The 21,959-nt window shown below is 41.1% G+C and overlaps 1 protein-coding gene across 1 annotated transcript in view; it reads left to right on the top strand.

Moving 5' to 3' along the window:
* Positions 1-273: 273 nt before the first annotated feature.
* The window catches only part of Agbl1 (ATP/GTP binding protein like 1), a 912,025-nt gene continuing 890,339 nt past the window's right edge, over positions 274-21,959 (top strand). The window contains exons 1-5 of the mRNA XM_008852348.2: positions 274-290; positions 558-646; positions 1,850-1,996; positions 6,367-6,498; positions 10,875-10,968. Of these exons, the coding sequence (XP_008850570.2) occupies positions 274-290; positions 558-646; positions 1,850-1,996; positions 6,367-6,498; positions 10,875-10,968 (479 nt within the window). The remainder of the gene's footprint in view (positions 291-557; positions 647-1,849; positions 1,997-6,366; positions 6,499-10,874; positions 10,969-21,959) is intronic.

The raw sequence follows: 21,959 nt of genomic DNA, 5'->3' as shown, positions 1-21,959 counted from the left end.
TACTCATACACATAAAATAAAATTAATATCTATTTAAAAAAAAAAGAATGAGTAGGATCTCTGAGAACAATGCCACAACAGGATCTTTACTGTTCTACACTTATCTAGAGAAAAAAAGTTTGTCTGTGTTTGCCAACGCCTTCTTTGCATCGGAAAATTTTGATGGGCTTCTCTTTCTTCCCTGTGATCGCCACTGAAATCAATTCAAGCCTACTGAAATATACAAAGTCCTTATGAGCTTGGCCCACAAAGCCCCTTTAGCTTTCTGTCTCCATGTCAATCATCAATTCGTGAGTGTGTGTGTGTCTGTGTATGTATGTGTGCACATACCATGATGATGCTATTATGAAATAGATCCCCAAAGAGGGTTCCTGATACTCCATATGGAGGCCCAGCCCCTGAAACCTTTATCTTAGTGAGTCCTCTCATAAGGAAGATTTCCCCGTGCCCATCCTTTCACTGTGTGGAGTCTTACTCAGTGGAACAAAGCAGAGCCCTGTCTGCTCTTTTTGCCTCTCTCACCAGCTCACCTCTATCCTCTTGTATTCCTTGTCAAGATGTCTGCCTGTGTTCTCATTGCAGAGCTCCTCTGACAAGGATTCTATCCTGGCCATCCTACAGGTCCTTGGAGATTTGCTTTCTGTTGGTGAGTAGGCTAAACTCATATCCAATCATATGCTGGATGGGGGATAGACCTGGCTGTGATTTTTCCCAGGAAACCATGTGGCTGGGGATTTTTGCAAGTTTCCTGTGTGAGGAAGAATCACCCATCATATTTTCCCCTTGGGTTGGTAAGACAAGAAATAGAATGGACTAATTGTATTGGGCTTTTCAGTCTTGTTACCTACCCTACAGTGGCCTGAACTTAGGAGGCAAGTAGATGTTGGGTGATTATGCTATGGTTTGTCTTCTACAAGCACCAATGGCCTCCAGGGTCCTATGTCTTCATCTGGGAGGGATGTTCTTTAGCTGTTTCCATCACTTCCCTCTTCCCTCTTCTGGGGTTCCTGGAGGAACCAGGCATTAGAGCCTTCATGCATATGTCTTGTGGAGACAGAACTATGAGGCTGGAGGTCGACTTCAAGTATGGTAAGCCCTTTACATTTTCAGAAATGAGATGACAGGATTTAATACCTAGAAATCATCTGCATTAATGAGAAAAGAATTAGCCCAACTAGGCAGTATTAAGACTGACCGATATACCAGAGCTAGAGCCTCAAGGGTCCCATCATATCATGGCCATACTATTGACTTTGATGCCCTCCAGTGGCAGGGCCACTTCCCTCCAGTTCTTCATCCTTGCTCAGGACTCCTCACAAACCCTTAGTGTGTCTGGACATTTTGTTTCTTAGGGGATTATTCCAGTGATTTCTGTATTTCTATACTTTAGTTGCTAAAGACCAGAATTAGAAAATCATTATACCTTCAATAAAATTATTCTAGATATGACACAACCCCTTTCCTGATGATTCAAGTCTATAGCAGAAGGACATTTAGCATATGATGATGTTACCCATATGTCTAATATGTAACATATACATATATGTGTATACATCAGTGGAGACTCAACAGGCTCCCGGGGCTTGGATTCTTGCTCTGTTTATTATAGCTCCTGCATACCAAAGTTCTCAAACATTGCACAATTGCGATATTTCACACCTTTCTTCCCTCAGTTGATAGCACAACTTGAAGACCAGTCACTTTAAGAACTCTCCAGTTGGGGTTTTTGGTGAAACAAACCAACTTTTTCTCTTCCTCTGGCTGTTATGTCTGAGGCTTATTGTCTGTGGCTGCTCTAGGGTCGGAAGGTTATCATGTGTGGCTCATCTTTGCTTTGGTTTCTTCCCAGGCACAGACCGGAGGATTCATTACATGATCAACAAAGGTGGCAGTGAAGCCCTTCTCCAGACTCTGGTGGACACGGCAAGGGCAGCTTCTCCTGACTATGACATCCTCCTACCCCTCTTTAGGCTGCTGGCCAAAATTGGCTTAAGAGGTACCAATACTTCAAGGATACTTCTGAAATTGTTACCATTAGAGCAATTGGGGAAGCTCTTGGCAGGACGCAGCAGGGAGGTCCTAGGTGTCCTGGTGGTGGTAGAATACCAGACTCAGGAGGTAATTTTATTTTTGGTTATTTCAAGGCAGAATCTTACATGTTTCTGAGCTTTGCCTTGAACTTGTTGCCATCTTTCTGTCTCGGCCTCCAGCATGCTGGGATTACAAGTGTGTGTCATCATGTTTGGCAAGGTAAATTATTTTTTTAACTTAAATTTCAGCTAATCAAGGTATGATGTTTAGGAATAAATGATGAGACATCAAAGTTATAGTCACAGCTGGCATGAGCCCCAGAGGAATGGTCAGGGTCAAGTGGGGGAAAAGATGGGTCATTCTCTAATCATTCAAATTAAACATTTACAAATTATATCTCACATGAAAGTAAATTATATGTGCATTAGCTCTTTCTCTCTTTTCGTTGAGACTGAACCTCATGCAGCCCAAGCTGACTGAGAACTTACTATATGGCCAAGAATGACCTTGAACTCTTGACCCTTTTGTCACCTCACAAGTGATTGCTGGCATGTCTCACCATGCCTGGCTTGTGCGTTAGAGTTTTAGAACTACCATAGCAAATTGCCAAAAACTAGATAGCATCATATAGGAGAAATATATTCTCTCATAATTCTGGACTGTGTAAATCTCCAACCAGGTTCCAGCAGGCCAAGTCCCAGAAGGCTATAGTCCTTCTGGAGGCTCTGAGAGAGTCGATTTCTCCTTTTCTCTTGGATTCTGGTGCTTTTTGGTTTGTAGATGCATGACTTCTATCTCTATCTTCATGTTTACAGGATGTTCTCTCTGCATGTCCTCTCCTCTTCCTACAGGGGCATCAGTAAGAAGATTTAGGACCCATTCTATTCTGTATGACCTCACCTTAGTTAATCCAGTCTACAAAGACTATTTGCAAATAAGATGACAGCTAGGACAGCTTGGAGTCTGGTGGACATGAATTTGATGTGGGGAGCACTATTTATTCAACACATTATAAAAGTCATAGAAATAGAGCTTCCTAGTTGAAGGGATGTGGAAGTCAAAAATTCTTTCTATTTTTGTTTAAAAACTATTTCTCTTTCCCCATAGAGGATCTTGAAATACCTTCTTAGATTCCTGGAACTTCTTGGAATAGAGTTCGTTAACCTAAATATTCAGAATTCACGTAAACATTGCAAAATGCTTGTAACATTTGAGCTTAAATGATGAGATGAATATCATGGAGATCACGATTGAGAAGGCCGGGTCATCTGAAAGCTGGACCTTTGATGTTTCCTGCTAGATTCTCCAGCCAATGGTTCTGGCACACTCTTCAGACGTTTGGATCTTTGCTTTGAGTCCATTCAGTATTTCACAGACTGAGAAATAGGCATTACCTAGTATTGATGACAAATACTGACAAATTTAACAAAATCCATTTAGTAACTATGCAGTGGTTATAACTTCTGTGCACTGCAAATGTTGCTGTGACCAATACAGTAAAGTAGCCTGCTCACACGGAGTGGGGCAGGCCAGAAGGTTAGCAAATAATTAACTAGATGATAGCAGACTCTGATCACTGCCTCAAGGAAGAGAAAGAGTGATGCTGCTCTAAGATGGCATGGTCAGGGAGAGGGGACATTTGAGCTGAAACTTGAAGAACAGGAGAAAGTCAGCAAAGCTGAGTCAGCCAAGTGAACTCTAGGAAAAGAGAGTAGAGACTTGATATATCCCCTAGTCATAGACAGTGCAGGCAGGGAAGTGGGATCTAGGTTTCAAGTCTGGCCCTGATAATTTCTAGCTGTGTGACCTTGGGCAAGTTACTTAAAGCTTCTGAACCATTGTTTCTTTATGTCTAAAATGGAGATAGAGAATTTAATTCTAGAGTTGCTAGGAAGATTACATGAGACATTATGTCATGTGCTTAGCATGTGGGGCCAGGAGCCTGACAAACAAGTCATTTGGGTTTCAGAGGAGAATGAGAGATGAGAGAGACACCAGGGCAGTGATTCCCAAGTGAGGTAGGTTAACTAGGCTTGAGTGGGTGGACAAACCTCAAAGGACTTTTGGGAATACAAACTTGACTTGATAGGCCTTCATGTGTGTGTGTGCGTGTGTGTGTGTGTGTGTGTGTGTATGTGTTATATGTGTTTGTGTATATGCACAAGTATGTGTCCACACATGTGGCAGCCAAAAGCCGATGTGGGGTGTCTTCCTCAATTTCTCGCCACATTATTTTTTTGAGATAGACCCTCTTGCTGAGATAGAGGTCACTAATTAGGTTAGACTGACTGGTTAGTGAGCCCCTGGGATGTTCCTGTCTGTCTCCCACAGTGTTGGGGTTATAAACACACATGCAACTATGAATGACTTTTATTGTGGCTGTTGGTAATCTGAGTTACTTGTTACCTGCACAGCACAAAAAAGTCATACACACACACACACACACACACACACACACACACACACACAGAGAACAGTAATTGAGTCATCTCTGCAACCTTGACCCTTTTTTTTTTTACAGTAAATTTTATTGTGTTTTCACTATGACATTACAAAATACATAGAGACAGTGAAGTCATTACTCTGGAAAAGCAGATGGACAAATCTGTCATAGTGTCACACTATTTTTGTGACAGTGGCAGCTGAAATCTATATGCTTAGAATGGTGCAGTTTTGTTAACTCTGATCCTTGTGTTGTATACAGAGATCTAAATGTGCTCACCCCACATGGTTGCTGTTCTGTGTCTTTTGACCTGTACTTCTCCCCTGTCTCCTCTGCTCAGCCCTTCTAGGCAATGGAAAGTTGTTTCATTCTCTATCCCTGTGTATTTATTCCCTTATGCTAGTGAGGATGGCTTATCAGAAGAGAGAATAAATGTTGGCATGAAGGCATGAAGAAGAAGTTGTACACTGCTTGTAGCACTGAAGGTTGGCATGTCCATTATGGAAAATGACAGAGAAGTCTAAAGAAATTAAAAACAGAACCACCATCTGAATGTGGTGGTGCATGCCTGTAATCCTAGCACTTGGGAGGTAAAGGCAGGAGGATCAGGAGTTCATGGTGAGTTTAAGGCCAGACTGGGCTAATGAGACCCTGTGTCAAACCAACCAAACCAAAGCAAACAAATTAAAACAAAACAAAATAAAAATAAAAATAGAATTACCATACGACTCAGAAATGTTTCAGTTTCTCTTTTGAATATATTCTCAAAGGGCAGGAAATGACCAGTTTTAAAGATCTCTGCATTTCCCCATTCATTGCAGCACTATTTACAATAACCAAGTAAGTTCTCTGTTGATAGTTGATTTAAAGAAAATGTAGTAAGAATGTAGAATGGAGCCTAATGGGATTTATCCAGAAGACATTGCGCTAAGTGAAACACAGAAAGGCATATGGAAGAAAAATATTGCTATGAATCTGATAAGGGTGAAATTTGAAAGAAAACCAAACATGATGATTTGGCCACACACTTTGGAAAGGCCACATACAAATGCAACTAGATACACTGTCAGCTGGTGCTGGGTACCAAGAGCAGAGACTAAATGGTGCTTCCTCCTTGTTGTTAATTCTTTTTTTCTTAATTATAAAAATGATAACGACTTATCTGCAGCACTGGATGCCAGGTTATTTGAAACAAACATTTAGAGATATTTAAAAAGAAAGTTTTCTAACAATGCGAGAGATAAATAATGCCTAGCTAGTTTTAAAAATCTGCTTTGATTTTTTTTTTATTATGAAACGTTCTCATAAGTGAAAACGCAACCACTTACTACCTGAACTGTTGGTCTAACTTCTCCAAAAGTTCTATACTATCTTTTGCATATTTAAACCCAGTCAAAACATAGGAGCTCATCAAAGCTTATGCATTGCATTTGAATGCTGTTTTAATTAAATGTTTTTAATTCTAGAATTGTCTTAAAGAAATGGATACATATGAAGACAACCAGAAGCATCTTTAGATATAAGGCCTGAAGTCACAGAACCCACAGCCTTCATGTAAATGCAGGCACCCAGACTTAGTTCCTCAGGTTCATTTGGTTCCAATGGGCACATATTTTGAACATTCTTTTTTTCTTTTTCGGTCTTTTTGAGACAGGGTCTCCCTGTAGCCCCACCTGTAACTCAAAGATCCGCCTGCCTCTGCCTCCCGAGTGCTGGGACTAAAGGCACGTGCCACCATGCCTGGCCTGGGAACATTCTTAATTAGGTCAAACTGTGCTTTGGCTGTGATTTTCCTCCTCCCTCTGCCATTTTTCCTTTATTCCTTCATACATTGTGAAATCTTCAGAAATGACTCTGAAACACAACTCAGAGAGATGGATTTGTGTCCTTAGATAAGAAGTTTGGACAGAAGGCATTGGAATTGGAAGCACTTGATGTGACCTTGATTCTGGCCAGGAAAAACCTGTCTCATAGCCATAACCTCTTGCACTGTCTCTGGGCTCTGCGTGTGTTTGCCTCCAGTGGTAAGTTCCAAATCTGGGCTGCGACACCTGGAAATTGTGTGGGGGTCTGGTGAAGTGAGGGTGTGGGTAGAGGATGCATATAGTGCCAATGAGATAAATACAGCAGCCTGAGAAGCTAGAGGCTATGGAGGCGAGAAGATGCTTATGCCCTTTAGGCGGAACTCTTGAACTAATTCCTGGGGAGAGATTTTCGTGTTGGTTTTCCTTGTGATTTTCACTTACAGCATTCCATTTCTCTATTACTACTACTCACTGAAGACTGCTGCCAGGAGAAAGGCAGACTTTCCTTAGACCTTGACATACTCAAGGCATTATTATGTGTTACGTCTCTCCAAAATAACTGTTATCAGGTTTAGGGAGATAACTCAGTCAGTAAAGTGCTTGCCTTGCAGGCATGAGTGCCTGAGTTTGATCCACAGAACCCACATAAAAATGTCAATAAAGGGGCTGGAGAGATGGCTCAGCCGTTAGGAACACTGGCTGTTCTTGCAGAAGACCTGGGTTTGAATCCCAGCACCCACATGGCAGTTCACAACTGTCTGTAACTCCAGTTCCAGGGGATCCAAAACCTTCTTCTGTCCTCTGCAGTCATTGCATGACACGGGTGCACTTACATACATGCAGGCAATACACACATACACATTAAAAAAAAAGCCATCCAAGCATGGTGGTGTGCACTTATAATCCTAGTCTTGGGGAGGTAGAGACAGGAGGATCATTGGAGATTGCTAGCCAGCCATTCTCATCTAACTGGTGAACTCCAAACCAAGGAGAGACCCTGTCTCAGAAGAAATAGATAGTGTTCCTGAGGATGACACCCCAAGTCATCTTTGGGCTCCCCATATACATGTCCTCATATACCCACCTGACCCCCCCCCAAACATACTCAAACACACATTAAAAAAGAGTAGCCCTTAGTAGCTCCCTGAAGCTACTTGTTGATATTGGAAAATCCTTTATCAATTTTTTAAAAACCTCATGTACCTTCCCAATAGAGTACTCTGGATGAGTCCTCAGGACACAGAACACATGAGCTGATACTTATTAGACACTTACTTGTCTATACTAGTTCTAATTATCATAACAATTGTGTGTTTAGATCTATATATTTTTATAGCTCAGAAAAGAGAAAGCAGCAGCTTAGAAGAGTGAAGTAATTGCTTAAATTTATACAGATAAAAAGTCCTGAAGGCTGAGTTTGAAACTCTAAAAATCATCTTAATTCTACTCCATATGGAGATATTTTTTATTAATAGGTTAGATTCGGTGCCTCCTATCTCGTATGTAATGAGCATAGACTTTCATTTCTCCTTCCTGAGATCCCTTCCTAGGGAATGAAAGTGACAATTATTTAGATGTAATATACTCTGTAGGGGAAAGAATGTGGGCTTCGTGCCAGCTAGCTCAGAGTTTGACTCTGGTGCTATTTCTTATGAGCCATGGAACGTGGGTGCTTAACCTGCTTAACCTCACTTTTTCCTTTGTAAAATTACTGCAGCAGTAATTAGCACTATTAATCTGCTAGGTTTTTGTCTGGATAAAACAACAGGAATTAATTTTCTCATATTGCCAATGGCTGGAGGTCTGAGATCAAGATATCGGCAAGCATTGGTTTCTTCTTGGCCTTAGGAAGATGCTGTTTGCTCCCCATGTCCAACATGGCCTTTATCCTGTGCTTGCACATCCTTTGTCTCTTCATGTTTAAACTTCACTTCTTTGATGGACAAAAAACTGATTAGAGGAGGCCCATCCCCTTCACTCCAATGAGTTTCTTTTCACTTAATCACATCTTTAGGTCTTATGGATTAGGGATTCAATATGAATTTGGGGGAGCACAATTCATAGTAAACCTCATAGATTTGGTAGATGGGATAAATAAGATCATGTTCATTGGTAAGACCACCATGTGGCAGGTCACTTCCTTTTCCTGCTCTACTCTTTTCTCTAATTTTTTGGAATCATATGAAGAATATACATAATAACTAGGCAGCTTTATTTTTCTACATATCTTAAGGACTACTAAAATATCTTTAAGACATGGTCTTGGGTATCCAAGTTTGGCCTCATGGATTCACTGCATAATCAAGAATGACTTTGAACTCCATATCCTTCTACCTCCACCTCTCAAAGGCTGGGATTGCACTCACATACCACTCTACATGGCTCAGTATCTCAGTTTCCACTGTTGCATTCTGTTAATAAGCGTGGGAGACTCATAACAAAGAAATCTTCTTGGAGAATAACGGGACGGATTCTTGACTCATTATTCACAACCAGAGCCTCAGAGCCTACACACATACACACACACACACACACACACACACACACACACCACACCACACAGAGATACACACACAACACAACACACACACTCATACACAGATATACACACAACACAACACACACAGACACAACACATATAACACAAAATGCACAGATACACAGACACATAGACACACACACACACACACACACAGACACACACACACAGATACTGACCCATCATACAGCATTTGGGAAAAGTCGAATGAACCTACAAAAACCCATCTCCAGACAGGAAAAGAGAAACTGTGGACCTTTTATAAAGGAAAAGCCTCACCGATGAGTAGCTAGGAAGTGTGCACCCCCATTAGGAGCTTTCCAGCAGTATAAGATTTGATGTATCTTATGGTTTCTTAAAGAATAATTAGGTTGAGCCAGGCATGGTGGTGCACGCCTTTAATCCCAGCACTTAGGAGACAGAGGCAGATGGATCTCTGTGAGTTCAAGGCCAGCCTGGTCTACATAGTGAGTTCCAGGACAGCTGGGGCTACAGGGAGACCCTGTCTCAAAAATACCAAAAAAAAAAAAAAGAATAATTAGGTTGAATGACATGCCTTCCTTAGTTATATGTAATTATGGCTGTATAGCCAAGTACCTTCCTGAGAAAGCCTGGGATTCGTTTGTGGGTATGAGAAGGTGACCATTTGTGTCATATGCTAGTCCGTGTTTGTTAGACTACCTAGCTGTTTCATAAGAGATTTTAAAAATCAACACCTCTCTTTGAGCTTACTTATAAAAGGCAGAGTTCAAAAAGTCCATGGATCCTGTTTCTTTGCTAAATTGTGACCCACTGTTGATTGGTCCAGCAAGCTTTCTAAACAGCTACTTCCTTCAGCACGTTCAGCTGGAGCCATAATGGGTCTGTAACAGTGAACAAACTTGCTGGCAGCACCCAGGAGGCCACTTTAAGCAGAGAGCCTGAAACGGTGAGCTCAGTGAGGTTTCTTCTTATAATATCTCCCAGTTTTGAGTCTAGTCTTCCATGTTAGAATCAGAAATCTTAACCATCTTTTCCCTAATTCTACTTAATATCAGAATTTTGTTGAATTATCTAACAAAAGTTTGTTCTAGTGTATTTTCCCACGTTGGAAATAAGGGATGAGTTAGTAGCCACAAGAGTGGGAAGATTGATGAATCAGGGTGCCAAATCTGCTCATTTGATCTGGATGGCAGTGGTCTGTGTTATATTCAGGAGGGATGCAGGCATAGGAGATGCTCCAGGAACACACTCAGTAACAACCAAGGCATCAGTCTCAGTCTCTGACTGGTAGACAGCACTGGGGTGAAACGTGTTACAGCTTCCAGATTTGCATTTAGCCTTTCCTGAGGCTTGACACAAGTCAGCTAAGACATCACTGTTCTTCTCTTTGCTTCTTTAAGACTTCTTAATCACTCACATTTTCCAGAACAACCCTAGCCCCAAATATAAGGCAGGTGTAGGTCTTCCATCTTGGAAACACCAGTGCAGTGAAAGAAAGAGAAAAGTGTCATTTTGTCAGATGATCTTTCTTCTTTTCACTGCATGTGCTGTCCCTTTCTAGACTTCTGTATCCCATGGATTCCTCTTCTTTTTTGTGTGGTCTAAGCGCTTCCTAAATCAGCTGCGTGGAGTGGTGTATGAGACATATTGAAGAGGGGCAGGGCATCCTTGGAGATGGCATTGGCATCCAGAAGTTTTTATTTGATGCCTCTTTGATTTTCTTTCTAGCATTCAGATCTATGACTGTTTTTTATAAAACCCAATGAGGTGAAAGGGAAATATTTCCAAGGCTAGTCATCTCATGGAGCAGGAGGGCCCCATGGGTTCCTCTATTAGCATTCTAATAGAGGTACAGTCATGTCACTGTCTTAATCTTGGGAGATTAAGTGTTAAAATTGTTAAGAGAATTTGAAACTAAAATAAAGAGAGCTACCTCACTTCCTAGACTGCCCCTATACGGTTTTGTTGTTTTATTTTTCATTGACAGGTAAGAGCCTACTTAAAGTTTTAAATAGTTCAGTCTTTTAACCCATATACTTGTGACAATAACTACTATGATTTTTGTCTTTCTCAGTAACCACAGGAGCCATGCTGGGAATTAATGGAGCCATGGAGCTGCTTTTCAAGGTCATTTCTCCTTATACCAGAAAGCGCACGCAAACAATCAGGTACAGAGCATCTTCACAGTGCCCCTGACCTCTGTGTGATGGATGGGGAGATGGAGAAGCTCCACTCAGATCTTCTTAGTGCTTGGTGCCTTCCTCCTTTTAGATGTATGGTGATTATATCCCATCTCAATCTGCATCTCTGCCTTCCCATGAGTTGCTAACTCTCTCTTGTTCTCACAATAATCCTGAATGAGTATATAACTCTCTTTACTTTCAGACTAGGAAGCTAAAATGCAGAGAACCTAAGGCTACAGTTCTAGGGAATGGTTGAATTGAGATTTGAATCCATATCTTTTAGACTGAAAACCTCATGCTTTTTTTTTTTCTGTCATTGTTGATTTTAGTCTGATACTTTCGGAGAAATTCTTTTTTTTCTACAATGAGAAATGAACATAGTCCACAAAAGACAGCCCAGAAGAGACAAGGTCTCGGAAGAATGAGCTAGTTAAACTGCTGAGATGAGTTCTGGGTCTTACAATAGTTCATCATGGTTGTATGCTAGTCTTCATATGTATTTTTATGATTGGAGAATGAAGTTTGGCCTGTTCTCTCTGCCTCTGCTTCCTAGAGTGGAGTGAATCACCAAGTTAAAAAGGGAGATGGTTTCACATAAAGGCTTTAGAGATATTCAGAACCATTAAGATCCATCATTTATGGGAGTGACTCAGCGAGGACCTTGAAAGAATATTAGAAGAAATTCAGCCAATTTCTAAGATATATGAGGTCATTTGGCAAGTAGCATTTCCATGCCCAGCCATGATATTTTCTGCATCCTAGCATTCATCTTAGGCTCATCTTCTACCTGATTATTTTTCTCCTGGGTCACCCGAGTTAGACCATTATCATCCATTCTCACCTACAGTTTTCTACCCCAGCATTTCCTAGAGTGGAATACATTACATATCAGTCAAAAATAGTGGCCTTATCAAATAAATTGAGAAATCCTGGTAAAATAAAGTGAATAAATTTCTTTAGTATAAGATCTCACTGAGCCTTTTGTAAAACTTATACCTGTTGGGAATACCCAAGATGGTTATTTAGTGTATCCATTCCAAAATTGATTTGGCCAGGGAACTCTAGATTTGTGAGGTTCTAGACTGCTATGTAATTCATTTTAGAAATTTACTCTCTAGAGTAGAAATTTATTGCAGAGTAGGAGTCAAGTCAACTCTACCAAGGGACCCTTGTATAATAGATATGTTTAGCCACAAACAAATGAAAACAATCCCTTTGTTTTTCTGTAGTTCTACTTTATTTTAGCCTTAAACTCCATTAGCATCAGATGACAAAAATGTAAAACAGCATCTCATCAGGTATCTGAATCAGAGTACTGATTCTTTGGTACATTATGGCTTTCCTTCCTCTTCCCCTTTGCTGGGCATATGCTCTAAATTCTAAGGAACAGTGGTAGTGCAGAATGTTGATGCAAAGAACAGCTCATCCCTAATCACCTGTGCTCATTGGGAGGTATAGGTTTACGTACGTCTCATATTTGTTATTGTGCACTGGCCTTTGCTGCTGACATCTGCAGCGTCAACATATCTTGTGGTCACTAACTCATGAGCTTTGTTCTTCTGCCCTGTTCACAAGGCCTCTTCTAATTTGATGTTCTCATGAGAATGGCTGGTTTCTTTGGACACACTATGTGAAGTTCACTGGGCTTTTTTCACATGTGGGTCTCACCCAATCATCTCTTTTTTGCCATTTAGGCACCATGATTCTCAGAGGGTTTTCCTAGGAAGTCCTTGCCAACCTTGGGTATCAAGGCACCATGTTCCTTCTTTCTCCAGCCCTGACAGCTTTTGCTGTCTTCACTCTTAAGGCCAAGATTGGGAGGAGAAAGCAACACAGCACGGAAAACTCCTTCTAAGGGATGCCCAGTGTTGTCAAATCCATTCTTTTCCTACTGCAAAGAGTCAAATTCAGGTACAGATCTGACCAAAGTGCCACAGAAAAATCAGTGGAAACAGAGTAGGAAATTCTGAGGGATCTCAAGTATATTTTTCAAGTACCATGCCCACCACTTCTGCATATCTGATTTTTCTTATAAATTTGTGCAAGATGATTCTTCTTCTTTAGCCAAATGCCAAATTAAAACCAAGCACTGACACAGGAGAGGCCTTTTTGTCAGACATTATAATATAATGGTCATTTCCATGGTATTTATCGAGTGCCTGGCACTGTGCTAAGCTCTTAGGATGAGTTATCTCATTTGAGCTTCTCTTCTCTTCTTTGAGGCAGATGCTATTACTTTCTTCAAATTTATGGGAAAAATTGAAGCTGAAAGAAGTTAAGATACCTGCTGAGGATTTTAAGCAAAGAGTTAGGATTTAAGCGCTGTCTGATACATGCGCCTCGGCTGTAAAGCGCCATTGGAGTATCTTATACAGTCTTTTTTTCAGCATTTTATTTCTAAAACTACCATATGTAACACAATCATAAGCAGTTAAAGTTTGCTTAAATTTCTTCTAAAGCCTAAATGGTTCATAGCCATGGAACAATTTGCTTAATGATAGGGAATCTTTCTCTTCAGCTGAATGGCCATTTCCTCTTAAAGGCTAAATACCTATTTCTCTTGTTTCTGATATTTTTTTCCAAAGCTACTTCGCTTCCTACCTTAACCTTATTTTTCAACCAGAAGATAAGGAACAAAGGTGCTGAAGTCAGAAGGCCCTCCCAGCAGCCCTAGCTGATTCCTTAGCAAGCCATTTAACTTTTCTTAACTGAACTTTGGCATTTCTCAAAGTGTGACTACCAAGTCTTACCTCGTGGATTTGCTGTAGACATTAGACATCGTGGCTAAAAAATCCTTTAAGCTTTGACATGCTAGGATATGCCAATCATTATTAATAGAGACACTACTGGGTAACTGGCTGCCTGTTTGGGACCAGACAGCTCCCAAGAACTCCATCCCCCAAATCCCAAGATGAACCCAAATGAATTCTTTTCAACTGTCTGTGCTCGGATGCCAGACCTCCCTGTAGCTTTGAGAGGGTCTTCCAGGAAGGGGATAAGGGATCATGGCAGGAAACATAAATAGCCCCACCTAGTATTGTCCTCCAAGCACTTACAAGCTATGGGAGAGTTATTCTGGGATGCTTTTGTGGGAGCCAGTGCCCACTGTGGTGCCACTGTGACTCCTTCCTCCTGTGGAGATTAAACCTGCTCTACTTTGCCTTCATGAACCTAAAATTAGATATGCAGCTGTCCTTCAATCTCCAGATAGTAGTCAAGGGAAGATTTATGACAGCAGCTCCAGCCCTACTAGGGAGAAGGGTCATGTGGGACAATGTCATGAATCTTTTATGACCTTGTGCCAGCCTTCATGCCTGGGTAGGCAGCCATTCCAGACTTCCTTCACTTGCTAGATGTCCACTGTACTGGGATGCTTCACCAGTGTGCATTTGTGTTGGCTTGTGCCTGTTCCCTTCCTTGTGCTCTGCATGTCTACCACTCTGGCCTGAGCAGTCATGATTGGACTTGAAAGGCTGTTATGGTCCTTATGGGCTCATTTTATGTCCCCTTCCTCTTCTCATCACTCTATCCAGCCAGCTGTCCCTGAATGTGGCTTGCTCCAGGAATGGTGTTGCTATTTTATCAAAGGATTGAACACCTACCAAGTTTCATATCAGGAGAGAGAGGGAGCCCTTTCTCCTCAAAGTTACTCTAGACTTTTTTTCATCTTTTCCTTTAGTGTTCATTGTGCTTAAACTTGAACAGTGTTGCCCAAGTGTCTTCCCTTTCATTTCTCATCTTCGTCCTCCTCCTGCTCCTCTTCCTCCTCCTCCTCCTCCTCCTCCTCCTCATCATCATCATTTTCTTGTAATTTTTATTGAATTTTTGTGTATTTCATACAGCACATCTTAATCATCTTCATACCCCCTTCTCCACTGGAACCCTCCCACAGACCCCCCCCACTGGAATTCATATATTCTGTTATTTGTGTTAAGGCCTAGTCTGTCAAATTAATGTCCCCAAACATCTCTCAGTGCAAGTTCATCCACCGAGGTCTAGTCAACCTATCTAAAGTCCTTCCCTTTAAGATCAGCTCTTCCTCACCCAGCAATAATCTGCCTATAATTCTTTAACTAAGATTGGGGCCTGCCATCCATTTCCACAGCTCTGTGCTGGGGTTTTAGCTGCTTGAGTTTGTATGGGTCTTGTGCATGCTGACACCATTGCTGTAGGTTCATATGAGCAAGGTCCCAGGACCCTGTAGGACTCTATTTCTGTATGGTTGTGTACCTCCTTCTTGGCTCTTAAATTTTTCTGCCCCTCTTCTACAATGGTCTTAATGGAAGGCCTCAGACCATATTTCTCTTGTTTTCCTCCATAGGGTCTAGTGCATAGAATATGGTAGGCTATTAATTAAATTCAAAAGAAATATATTTAAAAATATTTACATATAATAATTCATGGGGTAGAGTGTGATAAATTTACTCAAGTATACAATGTACAAGGACCAAATTAGAGTAATTAGTGTTTCCATCTACTAATGCTATAGAGTGCTTTGTGAATTTTGCTTTGTGTGTTATCTTGGGCAGGCACTGTGCTAATCCTCTCTATATCATTCCCACATATATATATATAAAATCCACCATCCACTGAGTAGATGCTATGCCAGCCACTTCATATTTAGTATTTTTTTCTTCTTAATCTTGAGGTGGTTCCACATACGGGTTTCTGCCATCTCTAAACATGCCTGAAAACTCATGTGGCAGGTCTATGAAAAACTGTACCATGTGGCAGCATGAGGTGCCTCTGGGAGAGAAGTCAGTTTCTCTCACTGGAAGAAAAGAAGGCTTCAGAGTCTTTTGTCTTGTTGAGAGCTGTCTGGGGGAGCTGACAGGGTGGCATAGGGAAGGATATGAAGAGTATTACAGGAGGGGTGGGGGGTTGTGGGCAGCACTAATAGGAGAACTGGACTTTCTCTTTGAAATATGTTGCCTGTATTGGTCTGCTAATAGATTCAGCTAGGACATTAGAATTTATGGGGATGCTTTTTATAGAAATTGGGAGGAGGAAATGACCCTGGGTCAGAGTGTGCTACCCTTTGCTAGTTTGTTTCACTGTGGACAAGCTTGTTTATCTGCACAAAGCTGTCTTGGAGCTGTCTAAACTCACTAAGCAGGAAAATTTATTGAGGCAAAGACAGATTACTTGGTGCCTGACTCATCCTGTGACCTTAGAAGAGCTTGTGTTCTGTGTCTCAACCTTCTCTGCTCCAAGCTGTCTCCTTGTTCCCTCATTTCCAGGATAGGCTGTGGGTTTTTGGTAGCAATAATAACTTCATCCACTCACTGTTCATATGACATTTTCCAACGCATAGCCACATCCCCTTTGATCTTGCTGGATAGCAACACCATAATATTTAACCCATCTTTGAAGATGGCTTATTAGATGTTATCAGTGCATAGTATCTCCCAGGTCTTTAAACTTGTTAGGTTGCCATACCTCACAATTTTCAGTCATTCAAGGTTTTCTTTGCAGGGGCTGTTTCTTGTACTTCCTTGTATTCTATAGTCATTTCACCATACTTTGAGTAAGAAGACTCAGGATTCTCCCTAGGCTGAGACGTTTTCTTTATCCCTCACCATCTTTGTCTCTGAAGCTTCCCCAAGAACATGGAAAGTTAAGAAGTGTGTTCAGGAGGACCGCATTAGTCTTACCCTCACAGATGTCATCCTCAATATCATTCCCTCAATTCTGTCTCCAGCTTTTAGCAGGTCCATCATGCTAAGATTTACCTGTTTAAGATCAGGGGTCTTTGGGCCATGGACTGACTCTCTTTAAGTCCAGCTACTCCAGAACAGACCTTGGCAAGAGGAGGGGTATGTTTGGTCTCCAGCAAGTCTCATAAGCAAATTCTTCAGTTTAGTGGCTGTCCTACTACCTCCCTATGCTTAGAATAGTGTTAGTGATCTTCCCCCTTCAGAGGTTTGGTCTGCCAGGACTCTCTGCCATTTGAGCTTTGCTTGAATGCAGGACTACTGGGCGTTGCTCCATTGGTAGCTATTTATGGTGATTTCATCTTCAGTTTCTGAGTTAAAAAAAAAACGCCTGTCCTTCCTCTGTTCTCCAAAGCACTGTCTTTCCCAAAGTCAAGTCATCTGGGCTTTCTCCAACCAGTATACCATTCCTCTTTATTTTATCATAGTAGCTAATAGATGAATGGAGACTCAGCCAATGCTAATGGGTTCCTTGTGATCACGAGCAACTGAGATGACAGAGCTACTTTGTTACAGAGTCAATGGGGATCCAAGTTACAGAAAACAGCTTTTTCTGTTTCTTGAAATAGATACCAGATTCCTCCTTGGGTATTCTCCCCCCTGCTCCCATTAAGAGCATTGCAAACTCCATTCCATGCAAATAGACTCTGGTTTTCCAGGGCATAGACTCCTACTGGTGGTTCAGAAACCAAGTGTTTCAGAGACTTGGACTCAAAGACTTTGGAACAGGAACAAAAAAATTCTACCCCACCTTCTCAAGTGCTGGTATTGGGGATGTACACCATGGGCTCAACTTACTGACAGAGTGATTATAGCCTCTGAAACCTGACTCCAAGCCTGTAGCTGATGGTGGAATGAATAGTTTCCTACATGAATTAAACCTTGGCAATGAGGTCTATGAGTTGAAATCCCTTTCATCTTCTGAAGAAGCCAGTGATCTCTCCCTGCTTAGGGCCAGTCATAGATATTCAAGTCACAGGATCAAAGGCTGGAAGGTTCCAAGGAAACTTCCTGTCCATCTCCTTCATCTAAGGGGAGGTCACTGAAACCCAGAGAAGCTGATGAAAACCCTTAACTATCTTCAAATATATTCCATCACTGATATGATACCCTGCTGCATGATGCAAAACATGCATGCCTTGGAATTTTATTTGTTGTTTTATGGGTCTGTTTTGGTAGTAAGCATTGGAGATTCATAAGCAAGGCAGATTTTGTCCTCAAGCTTCTGAAAGTATGTGTGTGATAGGAAGGTCCTTCATTCTGACCATGTCTTAGGCTTGTGTAGGACGGTTTTTCTGTCCTGTGGAAGTGTTCTAATATGCTTTTCTCAGAAATGCCTTTAGAGTTGAGCAAGCAGGGCATCTGCTTGAATCTTCCTTGAAATTTGCATGAAGTACCCATTTGAAGGCTTAGAAATGTTTTGCTTGACAGCACAAAGAAGTTGGTGGGGTTCTGGTCTTTTTCATTTCAAAAGGCCTCTGATCCCTTGTCGCCTGAGTAAGGTAGTTTAGATGTCCTGGGGAATGGCTATGGGGCTTGTGTCTACTGGGATATTCAGACATGTCATGACTAGTCTTTAATTCATGAACATTGGCTTAGCAAGTAGATAATTTCCACACTGCCGTGGCATTTATTTTTCAGGATGACATGATGAAGCAGTCAGAATTGGGCTGACACACTGATATTAGACACTTCAAACAAAACAGAACAAACTTCCTATATATACTAGGGTAGCCTAATGTGCTGAATAGATTCAGTTGTCAACTTGACACTCTGAGAAGAGGAAACCTCAATTGGGAAATTTCCCCTATTGGATTGGCTGTGAGGCATTTTCATTCTCCTATTTCTATTAATAATTTTATATGTATACTTTTATTGAGTTTTTGTGTATTTCATACAATAAATCTTAATCATGTTAGGCACCTCCTCCATCCATATACCCCATAGTTCCCTCTACCAGATTTCATGCATTCTGTCATACATGTTAAAGCCTATCGAGTCAAGCTTTTGTACCCAGATGACCCTTGGTGCAAGTTTATTTACTCAAGTCTAGTCAGCCTATCTATAGTCACTCCCTTAAAGAAGATCAACTCTCCTTCACCCAGCAGTAATCATTTGTCAATAGTTCCTTGGCTAGGGTTGGGGTTTCCTGCCCATTTCCCCAGTTCTATGCTGGGTTTTTGTCTGATTGAGTCAGCATGGGTCTTGTACATGCTGTCACCATTCCTGCAAGTTCATATGAACAAGTTCTCAGAGGCCTGAAAGACTCTGTTTCCTTATGTTCATGCAACAACCCTGGCTTTTACAATCTTTCCACCCCTACAATGGTTCCTGAGCCGTGGATAGGTGACGTTCAATATAGGAGTCCTGTCCAGAGACACATACTCTGCAGTCTCTTATTCTCTACATCTTAGCCAGTTGTGGTCTTCTGTGTGCATTGTACTCTGTTGTATGAGGAAGCATTTTCTTGATTGTTGAGTGATGTGGGAGGGTGAAGCCCACTCTAGGCAGTGCCATCCCTGAGCAGGTAGTTTGGGTCATATAAGAAAGCAGGCTGAGCACAGATCAGAGGAGCAAGCCAGTAAGCAGCATTTGTCCATGGTCTGTGCTCATTTCCTACTTCTAAATTCCTGCCCTGAGTTTCTGCCTTGGCTTCCCTTGAGGATAAACTGTAATCAGGATGTGTAAGTCAAATAAACCCTTTCCTCTCCAAGTTGGTTTTGGTTAAAGTGTTTTATCACAGCACTAGAAACCAAACTATGACACCTGATAAGACACTTGCGAGGCTCCTCTACAGAAATTCTCATTTCTGTCTGTATCTGCTAAAGTCTGTACTGATTACACTTCTCCATAGATACCATCACCCTTCACTCTAGGTGCCTGGCAACATTCACTTGTCATATCAGTTAATCTTTGAACCTAGTCTGACATAGTAAGGAGATTTGGCAATTAAGTTCATGTCTTTGTAGAAATCACACCTTTGTTGAAAAGTGATAAACACCCACAAATATGTGAGAGAGAGTATTTGAGGGACTGGAGAGAGGTAGAGAAAGACTTAGCAGGAAGTACTCTTGTGACCATCATTCATTGCTCTGAGGGAGCAGCTATTTCTAAACATGGCCATGGTTGTATTGTGCAGAAAATGATTCCATACTCACATATTAAGATCATAAAGCAAATTGGGGGTACTCTTTTCTTATGGGACTGGAATAGTATGGTGTTATATGTTGGAGATGTGCTTGTTCAACAGATAAAAGTCAACCCAGTCATCTGGGAAGGAAGGGCCAGAGGAAGTCATTGTATAGTCATTGAAAGCTAGCTACTTTCAGGAGTTTAGGCAGAGATTTCATAATGAGGAAAGAATTGGAGGCTTTTTGACTGAGTTTAATTATGGTGCTGTTTTGATATGAGATCTTTATGCGATCATCAGTTATATTCAACAGAGCTGATGAAGAAAATAGAGAACAATAGATGGCTATTTAAAAGAAGTGAATTATTATAAATTAAGTTTGAATTTCTTTCAGATGGTATTATAGGTATTCAGTAAATGCCAGATATATTAATGAGCACGGATGTTCTGGTTTACCTGAAGTTCATCCTTTCAAGCATTCATTTATTCATTCAATAGTACTTGGGGCTTTTATTTTAGCAGAGATGTGTGGGATTTGAGATGAAAAGAAATAACCCTTGCCCTCAAGGAGCTTGTAGATGGTGCTTGGATGCATCAGCACACACACACACACACACACAAAAAGACAAATGTCATAATTATGGGGTATTCATAAAGGAGGGTCTCAGTGTACTCAAGAACTGGCAAAGAAGAATTCATCAGGAAAGGGCTTTTGGTATAAATCAAGAAGGAGATTCCCAGATTCTAAGGGTATAAAAAGGTACTCTTCTAGACAGATGTAGGAACAAGTATGATGACAGAAAAGCAAGCATATGCACACACATGCACACATACATGCACATGCACACATACATGCACATGCACACACAGTAAGTTAACACATGATTGGAGTGTATTATAAGGGTATGAATATGCACATACACATGCACACACACAGAGTAAGTTAATACATGACTGGAGTGTATTACAAGGGTATGAAACAAGTAGCTCAACCAAATTTATTTGAAAAACTAGCATCTTAGAAGATAAGAATGGCAATATGAACTATAGTTCATTAAAATAGAAAAAAACCCAATAAAGTCACAAAAATTCAACTCTCAGATAATCAGAGAAAGACAATTTAGATTCAGGCACTAATTTTATAAATCAGAGCTGCAAAGATATTGAAAAATGATAACATTATTGATGAGTGTGTTGGAGAACTTAATTTGTCAACTTGATACGCCTGGGTAGAGGGAACTTCAATTGAGGAACTGTCTCCATTGGGCTGTTATGACCATGTCTGTGGGGCGTTTTCTTGATTGTTGAGTGATGTGGGAGGGTCCAGTGTACTTTGGCTGGTGCCACCCCTGGGCAGGTGGTCCTAGGTTGCATAATAAAGCAGGCTGAGCACAGGCCAAGGGAAGAAGCCAGTAAGCAGCATTCCTCCAAGGTCTGTACTTCAGCTCCTGCCTCCAGAGTCCTGTCCTGACTTCTCTCAGTGATAAACTGTGAGCTGGGAGATGTAAGATAAAAATAAACCTGTGTGAAGGAGAGTATGTTTTACATATGACCATTGGTTGGATGGGCTGACTAGACTCCAGTGGACTCATTTAGACTGAAGGACATTGGGTACAAACACCTGAATGAATAGGATTTAGCATGTATGGCAGAGTGCATGGGGTTTGGTGGGGGGACAAGGGAGGCATGGATGGGGGAGAGGGTCTGGATTTGAATAGGAAATGTATAAAATTTAAAAAGCTCAATAAAAAAGAATAATAACAATTACAAAAAAAAAAACCATTCCTTCCCAAGTCAGTTTGGCCAGTGTTTTTATCGCACCAATAGAACATAACTAGGGCAGTGAGGATTCAATGAGACAGGCACTAACATGCTGCCGGGGATGCAGAGGGATATGAAAATAGCAGGGTTGTACCCATGAGCAGAAAGAAGCTCCCATTCTTACACTCAAGAATTATTGTGAAATGTGGATGAAGTTTTGTACATAAACCATCCATCACAGTGTTATTTATAGTTGGAAATGATATAACCAGAAAAGTTCAATAACAGGGAATCCTTGGTAAAAGTTATATGTTTACACATCACAATATTTTGTGGCAACACAAAAAACATACCAGGGATACAGTTTACAT

Source organism: Nannospalax galili, unplaced genomic scaffold (assembly GCF_000622305.1).
Source record: "Nannospalax galili isolate Female #2095 unplaced genomic scaffold, S.galili_v1.0 scaffold63, whole genome shotgun sequence".
Lineage (NCBI taxonomy): Eukaryota > Metazoa > Chordata > Mammalia > Rodentia > Spalacidae > Nannospalax > Nannospalax galili.
Note: the sequence above shows the minus strand (reverse complement) of the source record. Positions and strands in the feature narration are given on the sequence as shown.